Raw genomic sequence first — 11,899 nt, 5'->3', positions numbered from 1 at the left:
GGGGTGGGGGGTTTGGGAACACATGTTGGTAACTCTGATTAGTTGAAATAGGATCATGGAGCGATCCCCAATTTAGCTGAGATTAAGGCTAAACAGAGTTGAGTATTCATTTATAATTTTTTTTTTCACCCACATGGTTACTAGTTTTCACTTTCGGAAAACAAGTTCTAACCAAGCTCGGTGCATTGTTAAGCTATTGGGAAAGAAGCAAAACTTCTTTCAAAACGGCATTAGACCTTAGCACAAGATCTGAAACTACTGAGGACTCTTGCAACAAAATCTAATCTAGTCAACCCTCGTATGAGAAAGTAAACTACTAAACAATCGACACAATTGTAACAGATCCTACAAAATTCAAAACATGAGATGGACTGTTTATATAGTCAAAATTCTAACAAACACCTTCAGCTTTTACAGCTCAAGGTCACAACAAAATCAGACCTCATTTCTATCTATGCCTCCGAGTGTAGGACGACCATAATGGACTATGTACTCAGCATCCACAACACCAACATTTTTGGTTCGATCGCCCTGCTCAGGGAAAAAATGGCTTTAGGCAACAACTTTCAGTCAAGTAGATCTTCAAGAGAGAGAGAGAGAGATAAAATAAGGAGCTTGCCTGTGCACAATAACCAAGCTGCATATCTAGGCCCCAAGCATGGATCAAGTCATTCTGTCAAATAATTATGGAACCAAGGAATCTAACTGAGTTAACCAGAATGAGACCATAAGTTACAATCTAAATCACCAAGTCAAAAGGGGTTGGGGAACCTCCATAATGTGATAAAAATTGATCGACTACAGCATTATATAAAGACTCCAGTATCATTAAAAATAGAACAAGAAAACCCTAACCAGCCCCTTTCCCACCTGCCATTGCTTTGGACTTTTAATGCATAACACGCATTACTCAGTTTGATCCAATAGTATTTAATACATTTTTACATCGTCTACAATTTTGTACCAAAATTACCAGAATAAGCACTACAGCACTCAACCTCACCCTGCCCTCTCAAAAGGGAAAAGATACACAAAAAGTAAACAAATTGATGAGATATGGTCAGGTGTGAATATAGAAATGAAAAACTCAATGCAGTGTCCACATACGAGCCCAACAGGAGTTGTGTGTTAAACATATTAATTTTGTTGGTAGGGCATGGCTAAACCATCTTTGGTTCCAACCTCAGATCAGGACATTAAACTGAAAATTTTGTCCTGGGTGTATTTTGGTTATTTTAGTGATTTAAATTTTTTGGTGCTGAAGTTAGTAGGTTCAGGCCTATGTGCTTAAAAGTTTTGCCAATATTATTCCTGTAAAGGTTTAATTTGGTTCTTTTAATTATTGACAAGTTTATCCTTATCTAAGTAGGAGTTTCTAGTTTCAAACTTTTCTATACCGTGTCAATTTAAGCACATCTTATAGAAACAACTGAACATATTGATTAATGAGAACCCTCTGCAGATCCTTTGACTTATTTCATCACTAATAAAGTAAATATGTCACACCTGGATCATATGCCATACACACCGCCAGGCAGCTTTTGAGAAAACAGGTGCCATCATTTCTATCCACCTGCAACACCGATTTTCATCTTAGTTTTGTCAACTACAATAACTTCAACTATTGCAATAAAGATGATGTAAGAAGAGGAATTCTCTATATAGCTTCTACACCTTCTTCAGCAATGAATAGTTTTAAAATATTCTAATAAATATTAACAAGAGCAAATACTTCTAGTACATGCAACACTTTTACCCAGTGCATGGAGGAGCTGTACTGCTGCCATCACAACCTTTCCCACTGCCACCAGGCTTGTAAATTCTTCTGCAGACACATGGACCAAAAGCATAGACAACATGCAGACCAGATTAAGCAACTACTTTGAAGCATACTGAACCAAATGATGCATTGCTAAGAAAAATTAGCACTGTTTGGGCATATAGCAGAACCAATGATAGCTGCTTCAGTAAAACAACAAAAATTCAAGATGCTGTAGAAATTAATAAAAATATTCCAGCAGCTATGAAGACATTCCTTGACTTTTTTCTATGCTATTCTTGAAGTCCAAAGAATATGTTCTTGTTTCAGTAGTACAACCATTTAGCTAGGTCAGGTCTGAAAGATAAAGATTTTTCTAGTTAAGAATGTTCGCAAAAGCCCAATAGGAACAACCGAAGCAGCTGTGGCAGATTGATAATCGTAGCCAGATAGTGAATAACCATCCTCTTGCTGAATCTGATTGTAATATTAGAAGCATTGTCTCACATAAATACGGAACAGGTTTTAGTATTAGTAGCATGGTGCACAGTAAGCAACTTTGTTTTTGATAGGCAATCAAGGAGCTTTATAAAAAAGGCGTAAGGCACCCCTAAGTACACCGGAAGTATACACAAGGACACCAAGAAAAAGGAAAAAAAGAAAAAGAAAAAGGTGCACAGTAAATAACTAAAGCCTGCTATGTTAAGAGAATACTCCCTCCATGCCATATTGAGTCTCTTTTGCAAAATACACTCATTTTAAGGAGAAACATTTAATGCCTAGAAACTCTAGCATTTTGTATTTTTCTTTTAAAATAATAATAATAATAATAATAATAATAATAATGCTTTACTCTTTTCATTAAGGGACAAATTTTAAGGTGAGGAAAAAAAAAAAAGAGAAGTAGAAATTTAAACCTTTAATTTTTTTAAATGAAAGACATCATGGGACAAACAAAATTGGCAATCAGAACACTCACTATGGGATGGAGAAGATAAAAATCAAAACAAAATAAATTTAATGATATGACAATTAGCCTACTAGAGTACCTGTGCACTTTTGTTCTCCTCCCCTGAGCGGTAATTTGATGATGCACCTCAGATTTGTTAGGATCAAGTGCTGGCTGTGATATCTCAAGCCCCTCACTTTTAATTATAGATACATATCTAGAAGTGTCAAGAGTATAAAGAATATCAGGTATAAGCATTTCTCAAAGAAATATCACATAGTATGTAATATTGGATTTCATAGCAAGCATGCAACTAAGATTTAAGTTGACCAATGTTGTTAAAATCTATAGGTGCACTTCAGTGCAAACGCCTAATGGAGCTTAGTTGCAAAGCGCAAGTGCATGCCTGATTGAAGTAAGGCACACATTTTTTTAATACAATAGTTAATTATACCCAAGAGAAGGGTTCTTAATATACAATCAAAGAAGTTTTTAAATGGATTTATTTAGCTTATTAGCTAAAATAGTTCGAGCATAATCCAATTGCATGAGTATTGTTGGTCCAAAATGCTAATTTCTACATAGGTGGCTTATTCCCAAAAGTTGCCGGTTGGTCTTGGTTCGTCTTCGGCATTGGAGGTGTGGGGTAAGGGAGGCGACTAAAGGGATGGAGACGATGGGGATTTTCCCTCCCCTCTATATTGCTTTCCCCCCATCACTCCCTTGGATTGGGCTCTATTTCGGTGGTGGGTGTCTCATCTGAGGGGTTTGAGGATCAGACCGTGGTTCTCCTAACAGCCATTGATGAGGATCATCATCGGGAGGAAAATGGTGCCTACTCTAAGTACAAAGACAGAAGGAAGCTTTTGAACTTAGAATGCTCCATAAATTATAATAATACAGGCGCATTCTCTAGGTGTGGGAAAGGCAAGGTTAATGTTTTTTAGCGGCTAGCGTTCTGTGGGTTTCGCTTTTTAGGGTTTTAGGGCTTTTGGGTGGGTTCTATCTGGTGTTGGGTATTTATTTTGCTCATTATTGTTAGGTGCTCCTGTTGTATATTACCTATGTACGTAGGGACGCCTTATATATTTTTATAAAATTTTCTATTACTTATCAAAACAAAATTTGGGTTAAATACCTTTTTAGTACCTAGGTTTTAACACCTTTATTTTTTCCCACCTAGGTTTCATTTTGTAAGTTATGATGCCTAGGTTATGACTAAATACGGAGATGGTACCTCCATCCATATTCCATATATAAAACTAACGAATTTCCATCTCAACCTACCTCCCCTTAGAATAAAGCCTCTTCCAACCCACCAAATGACGATCAATTTTTCAATAATGTTATTCCAAATAGTAGTAGCCTTTGAAGAGGCTCCTATTGGAACATCAAAGTACTTGATCTGCAAAGATGTCACTCTACACCAAGAATACATGCAAAACCCTGTACATCACCCACACTGTCTATTGGAATGAGCTCTGATTTAGTCAAATAATCTTCAGCCTCAAAATTGCTTCAAAACATAAGAAAAGACACCACAGATATCCGAGTTGTTCACAATTTCATGCACAAATGATCAAAGTATCATCTGTAAACAATAAATACGACACTAAATCTCTTCATTATTCCTCAATCCCACCAAAATCCTGATAGGAGTCCCACTATCCACTGTAACAGACATCGTCCTGCTTAGTACTTCCATAACAACCACAAACAATAACGGAGACAACAGATCCCCTGCTGTAATCCACGTGAACTGCTAAAGAAACCAGAAGGAGAACCATTAATAAGAATGAAAAACCACACCGTAGAAATTCAAAGCGCTATCTAAACTCACCATCTCTCCCCCAAACCATATCTCTTCAACAAATATAACAAAAACTCCCAACTAACATGATCATATGCCTTCTCCAATCCAATTTACACAACACTCCAAGTTCCCCATATCTAATCTGACTATCCACTGCGCTAGCTTGCTTAGGAATAAGGGACATAAAAGTAGCATTAATGCTCTTCTCAAACTTCCCTTGGCTATGAAACTCCTTGAAAACTTCCATGATGTCCTCTTTCAATACTTTCCAACACTTCTGGAAAAAAGCCATAGAGAATCCGTCAGGCCTGGGCCTTCTCACTGTTCAAGTCTCTCACCACCTTCAACACTTCACTCTCCTCAAAACGTTTTTCCAACCAATTTCTCTCCTCCGCATCAACAAAAAGGAATGAAAGCCTATCCAATGTTGGTCACTAGCTATATTGTTTGGAAACAAACATTTGTAGAATTGTACAATATCATCCCTTTTTTTTTGGATAAGTAATGTTGCATATCAAAAGTGCAAAGGGGCGCAATCCTAGTACACAAGAAGTATACAAGAGAATGCTGGAAAAGAAAAAAAAAATTAAAAAAAGCCCTAAACCCGCAAAACAGGTTTTAGTTCTACCTTTACCCCGACTAGAGCCACTACCTTTAGCATCAAAATTAATGTAGCATTCCAAATTTTTATGCTCCATCTTCCCCTTAAGTTTAGAAGCAGAAACCCCATCTTCAAGAAACCGACCCTCTTCAATGACAGAAAAAAATTCCATAAGTCTTTTCTCGTCACCCCCAAAAGACAACCCCAAAATGGGAGCGGCTCCCATCGCGCTAAGCACAAACTTAGAATAGCCCTCAATCCCCACCTCTCCATTCTCTGTCTCAACCAAAACACTTGAAGATTTACCTTCCTCGAGGACGGTACCAACCAGCAGAATGGGGGGCCAACAGAAAACACCCAAAAACTGAAGAGGATGGAGGCTGTAGGAAGAGGATAATCCCGGCATAAACTGGGAGTTCACTGGCCTAGGTGAAGGTAGAGACATAGCTCTGGCGCCAGACGAAGAATGCAGCCCAAATATCCCCTCCGCCTCACACGACCCAAAAGACCCTAACGACCCTCTAGTCCTTAACTTGCCTTCAACTTGCAATGATATCCTCCCTTATTTCTATAGAATCAGAAAACATAGATCCGTTAACAACTAAAGACTCCATAGAGTTATTTCTTCTATGCAAATTTGTCACAAAGTGAAAGAATTTAGTGTTTTTATCCCCCCTCTCAACAAAAGGGCCCTTGACTTCTACCTCCAACTCACTTCTTCGAGAGGGATAATCCTCTCCAACTCTCTAGAAATATCTTCTTCCCTCACCCTTTCATCCTCAGTTAAAGGTCTTCCTTATACAATCATAACCAACTCACGGATACCACCCAAAAGATCTTTCTTTCACTTCCCTTCATTACCAAAAACCTCCTAATTCCATTTCTTCAAATCGGATTTCAAGGATTTCAATTTTTGCGTCAACACATAACTAGAACCCTTATAACTATAGAACATACACCATGTTTTTACCTTGGCCACAAAACCCTCTAACTTCAGCCACAAATTTCAAACTTAAATACCCCTTCCCGCCACACCACAATCCAACATCAAAGGAAAATTATCCGACAGGATTCTAGGAAGAAGTCTCTGATACATTCGGATAATGTTCTTCCCAGTCCAGAGATAGAAGGAACCTATCAGTTCTAGATCATGACTGAGAATCACGATTATTAGGCCAAGTAAAATTCCCCATACAAGCGGGATGTCCCTGACGCGCTGATCAAAAATGAATTCAGCAAAATCCAACATAGCTAGTGACTATCTAGTATCACCTAATCTTTCACACGGATATCAAACAACATTAAAATCACCCCCAATACGCCACGACACCTCCTAGCAATTCATAAGGCCAACCAACTCATCCCAAAGACATTTTCTTTCAGCATCATCAATAGAGCCATACACACCTGCAAACGCCTATTCAAAATTCTCAATAACACTTCTAAAAGAACACGCTACCCAAAATATCTCCACACACTCCTCAATCTTCTCCACCACCCGCCTATCCCACATTAACAAAATCCCTCCTAACACCCCTCTCGACCTCAAATATAACTTGTCAACTGTTGACAACCCCATAAGCAGCAAAGCACCTCCCTAGAAATATACTCCATTTTTGTCTCTTGTAAACAAATGATATATGTGTTCCAATCTTCGGGAAAACCTCTAATCCTGAAACTTTTTTTCCATCTCATTCAGCCCTCTCACATTCGATGATACAATCTTAGGTTTCATAAGGAACAGTTAGCACCCTTTCCCTTCCCTTTCACTATACTAGAGTTTCTTCCCCTTCTTGAACTCATGCAATACTTCAGGCCAATCCCAAACACATAGAAAAATGTAAAAAGAAAAAACTGCCAAGTATCTCTTGGGAAAATTTTTCACAACAAAATATTTTGCTATGAGAAACAGAATCTTATTCCCCCGGAAGATGGAGAATAAATGCATATCATAAACAAACATATTACTACTTTTCTCAGTACTGATGTAGGACAAACTTTGGCAGGAAAACAAATACTGCTCACATGTACCGTTCACATATTACTATGAAGGGAATTTGTCTAAATCTCTTTGCTCGATCAGGATCCATTTGGGTGGATTGGGTAAAAGAAAATCTCTTGAAAAGAAAGAGTTTTTGGAGTGTTGGTATTCCTCAAAATAGTTCTTGGAGCTGGAGGAAAATTCTTACGCTGAGGGATATGCTAACAGTTTTTTGAAGTTTGAGGTTGGGGATGGGGAAATCATTCATCTCTGGGTGGATAATTGGCACCCTGCTGGAATTTTACTTGAGAAGTTTGGGTATAGTGTTGTCTATGATGCTCAAAGTAGGGTGAAGGCTAAGCTTTCTTCTGTGCTGCACAATGGGGATTGGTTTTGGAGACCTGCCAGATCCGAAGCTTTGGTTGAGATTCAAGCTAAGCTCTCGGAGGTTAAGAGGGGTAATTGTGATGGGCTGGTTCTAAGAAGGGTGTTTATGTGAGCTCAGAAACTTGGGAGATTCTTAGGAAGAAAAATGAGGTGATTGATTGGTGGCAGTTAGTTTGGTTTCCTCATGCCATCCCCAAGCAAGCTTTTATTCTATGGCTTGTAATGAGGAATAGGCTGATTACTGGAGAACGTTTGGTCAAGTGGGGTTACAAGGGTGATGTTTAATGTTTTTCTTGTAGAAATGGGCTTGAGAGCTGTGACCACTTATTTTTTTTTGATGTAGTTTCAGTTATCGTATTTGGAAGTTTTGCATGAATCATTGCAAAGAAGAGAATCCCTCTGTTTTCTGGAAGGATATTTTGCAACTAGGATGCAGTAAATGGAGAAATAAATCTTTAAAAGGTTTGCTGTACCGCCTTGTTTTGAGCTCAACCGTCTACAATATTTTGGCTTACCAGAAATGATATTAAGCATGCTGGTCAACCCAGAACAGAGGAGCAGATATTGAAGATCATTTTGTGGGAAGTTTGTTCTAGAATTGTGGGGAAGAATAAATTTCCGAAGACTAGGGAGAATCTGGTTTTTTGTCATTTGTAGAATTTTCCTGCAGATTTGCTGGTGTAATCTTGTGTTTGTTCTTCTGTAGGTTGTAGCCGTTGGTTGGTTTCTTGCCTTCTATAAGGCGTGTAAGCTGGGTGTTGATTTGGTTTTTTAATGAAATTCGCTTATTCATCCAAAAAAAAAAAAAATTGTCTAAATCAAGGATCATGATAAATTGTTCATAAGGTGTTAAGAGTATCGTCTTTTATAAAAGGAAGATGATGAATCATTATAAAATAGCTTTACTTATTATTATTCCGTTACTCTCTCTTTTTTTTTTTTTATGTAGAAAATTGTTTAGCCTTTGGCTTACAAGTTCTCTTAAGAATTTATGGTTAAGAACCTATGAAGAGGTTTTTCTTTATTTGAATTATTTCCCCCTAAGATACTTGGGCTTCATTAAAAAATCAGAATAAATCTATCTCCCAACGTATTTCGACTGTGTTAGTTGATATCAGGCCAAAATATTGTCCAGTACTTTGCATTATAATTGATCACAAAGACTATATGATATGCAAACTGGTGACAGTAGCTATTTTGAAACTTTCCATTCAAATTTTTTATTTTTTCCTTTGCATAATAGGTTGTAGTCAACATACTGCTCAGGATGGAAGTCTTCAACTCCAAGGTCCTCATCCCAGAGGAAAATGTAACCATACTCAGACACTATATCAGGATGTAAGAAACGCTTGGCAAACCACCTAGCAATCATGACAACCAAAATCCAGTAGGAAAAAATTAGAATAATGCAACTTCGTTTAGAAATGACGATTAGATTAGAATATTGCAACTTCATTTAAAAGTGACAATTAGAGTGGAAGGCTAAAACTGGTTACCATTTAGTTTGATTGAGTGCAGAAATGTGTATGACACGATTATTCCATTCAAAATCCTTCCATTCAGTAACCATTCCATCATAGTGGAAAAGCATCACAACAAAATTGCTTGACAGAAACTGCAGTATGGAGTTAAAGCAAGCAATTAACCACAAGATAAAATAGGAAAAATCGTAATTAGGAACATGCACAGATTCAACTACGTACCTTTTTGACCATTTTATTCACAAGATCTTTTTGCTTTATCCCGACGGCCATAGCAAATAGATTATTTGTAGAATTCACATTAGTCTGTTGAAAATCAGTGTTATAAGTAGCCTGTTAAACAGCATACAAGCCAATACTCACATAGAAATCAAACCATATTAAAATTAAAATTCATAGAGTTTCCCCATATAAAAGGTAAACTGAATAATCCTTAAAATTTGAATAACTCAAGCATCATTAATCAAAATTTGAAAGGTAAGGTCATCACAAATGGAACTCTCCCTCCCACGCGAAAGAAAGAAAAAACAAAACAAAAAACAAAAATAAAACTCATCTTATGAACCTTTACCTTTGGAGAACCCCATAATGGTCGCATTTCCAAGTTAGAAGTCTGGGAAACAATACCTTTAGGTAATGCCTCGCTTCCATGAGGCCTGCATTTATTCTAAAACAGATAAACAAATATGAGCAACAAATTCCAGCAATTTCATGTGACACGAAATATATAGTACAATAAGTGTAGAATTTCCATGCACAAAAGTTAGGGTACAAAGCTCTAAGGGAAGAAAAACAAACCCCGCAATTGCTGAATTTTGAATTCTGTAAACTACCACCTAATCCCCATATTGACAATTTCTGCAAGACAAGAAGCATTTAACATCCCAACTTGAGACATCCACACGGCACAAAGGCAAATAAACATAAAAATTAATTGAAATTTTAAACCCAGATATTTTAACTATTTGAAATACCAGTAATCCATACAAAAATACTCTTGCAAAATTTTAATTAAAAATATATAAAATAGCGGGAAAAAAAAATGTTGAATAATTGTAGAGACTGGAAAGTTATATAAAACCTTCAAAAGCATAAATTAGATATTCGAGTCACATATACATATCTACCTCTTTGTAATCCGGTGTTACGAATGCACTCCCTATGAAGAACACAAGACAAAGCAAAGAAGTTGTGGGTAAAAGGCCACAAAGACATGACCTCCGATAGTTTGGATCTGCTAATACAGGTACCTGTAAAGAAAAGGGAGTATACAAAGGATAAACCTCAAGAAATATAATTAGTTATACAATCAACACCTTCTAATGAGATAGAGCAAAATTTTACTGGAATGAGATGTCACCAGTTGTTTTAAGTGACCAAAAGAACAATATATGGCAAAGTTTAAAGGAAAGATCACCACGTTTATCAAGAAGCAAAACATATACAAAGCAATTTGTTTAAGTGCATCATGATCGTTGATGGTACAAATGCTCACATTCCACATAGAGAAAACTCAAAACTGTAGAGAGCCCTAAATGAACAGTGAAGGGGAGAATTCAACACATTACACAAAGATGTACTTATTTGCCAATTGCTATCTTCATCTCCTAATCGAAAAAATCCTTGCCTTTTCTCATGAACAATGGCAACAGTTGTAATCAACAAATAGCGAAAACGAATTCTGAATTGTGTAAACATTTTCAGAGACCCTCATCCTACCAAACATCACAAGTATTACAAAATAGCCAAGCTAAGTTGAGTTTTGCTTCTCTCCCTCTCTTTTCTTTTCTGGGTTCAAACGAAAGCAGGGAAAATAAAAAAAGAAAAAAGAAAAACTGGGTATTGGAGAGGGTGAAGAAAGATAAAGAGGGCCGGATTCTTACACAGTCAGACATCATATTCTATGAAACTCCAAAGCATCCACAGAGAGAGTGAGATAGACAGAGAGAGAGAGACAAATGAAATAACGAAGCGGCGACGTTCTGTATTTCCCTCTAACCACGAAAACAGAGCACGATGTTCAGAACAAAACTGGTTTCACGTATATCAACCGACGAATCTCTGTGAAGACTTCGGGAGTCAAGAGAGAGAGACAGAGAGAGGCATTAATATTGATAGTAATTTGATAGCAATATCAATGGGTGATTGATTTGATTTGTCGGGTCGTTGAAGTGGGATAAATTAATAACAAGCAAATCCGGACAACACGGCGAACGTTAAACTTCGGACCGGTGAAAATGAAAAACAAAAGAAATGGTGGAAAATTGCGCTCCCAAGATTCCAATCTATCCTTTTAAAAAACGTTTTTTTTTATACTTTCGATTAATCAATGTTACAACAAAAGCTTGAAAAGAACCGCTAACAGACATTTTGTCACGCCCGACAAGGACACACGTTGACGCCATTACGTATTTTTCCCGTTTCTTTTTTAGAGTTGCTGTATTTCACCCCCCTAGTATTTCCGGTTTGCTTTTTTGCATTTGTATCCATCAGTTTTAGGTTTTTCCAGTTGAATCCAAAAGGCCAAAACTCTGTTCATTTACTCTTTTTTTTGGACTTCTTAAACTCCCTTTGCTTTGCTTTTTTACTCAACGAGGCATGGGCATACACCACCCACTTTGTTTTTCATTCTTTTATTCTTTTTATTTTGTTTTAATTTTAAAATTTTAAAATATATATATATATATAGGTATTTTTGAAAAATGTATTTCATTTCTCAAGGATTAGCTAAGCCACTCATTTTTTAGTAACTTAACTAATCATATGTGTATGAAATTAGTAGTCCCAAAGGAATAAATTATTCTCATGAATAGTGTATTACAAAACAAAAGAATATCTATATCTAGAATTAATTAGTCTATTTCAATGGTTTATTCTGCAAGCCAAACACGGCCTAAAGGTATCTTGAAATGTTTTTTTTTTTTTAAA

At 36.8% G+C, this 11,899-nt stretch overlaps 1 protein-coding gene across 3 annotated transcripts in view; it reads right to left on the bottom strand.

The window, feature by feature from the left end:
- The window catches only part of LOC132168701 (uncharacterized), a 13,770-nt gene extending 2,491 nt beyond the window's left edge, over window positions 1-11,279 (bottom strand). Inside the window, exons 1-12 of one of the 3 annotated variants that reach the window (XM_059579721.1) lie at window positions 10,855-11,276; window positions 10,099-10,221; window positions 9,770-9,829; window positions 9,543-9,638; window positions 9,194-9,277; window positions 8,987-9,105; window positions 8,750-8,851; window positions 2,809-2,925; window positions 1,757-1,825; window positions 1,507-1,573; window positions 620-673; window positions 442-531 (exon numbers count right to left, since the gene is read on the bottom strand). In XM_059579721.1, coding sequence (XP_059435704.1) covers window positions 442-531; window positions 620-673; window positions 1,507-1,573; window positions 1,757-1,825; window positions 2,809-2,925; window positions 8,750-8,851; window positions 8,987-9,105; window positions 9,194-9,277; window positions 9,543-9,638; window positions 9,770-9,829; window positions 10,099-10,221; window positions 10,855-10,869 — 996 coding nt within the window. In that variant the 5' untranslated portion in view covers window positions 10,870-11,276. Of the gene's footprint in view, window positions 1-441; window positions 532-619; window positions 674-1,506; window positions 1,574-1,756; window positions 1,826-2,808; window positions 2,926-8,749; window positions 8,852-8,986; window positions 9,106-9,193; window positions 9,278-9,542; window positions 9,639-9,769; window positions 9,830-10,098; window positions 10,222-10,854 lie in introns of those variants that run through there. The other 2 variants (XM_059579722.1, XM_059579723.1) reach the window with 2 other exon arrangements.
- Window positions 11,280-11,899: the final 620 nt, after the last annotated feature.

Source organism: Corylus avellana, chromosome ca2, assembly GCF_901000735.1.
Source record: "Corylus avellana chromosome ca2, CavTom2PMs-1.0".
Lineage (NCBI taxonomy): Eukaryota > Viridiplantae > Streptophyta > Magnoliopsida > Fagales > Betulaceae > Corylus > Corylus avellana.
This window is presented reverse-complemented; position numbering and strand designations above follow the sequence as displayed.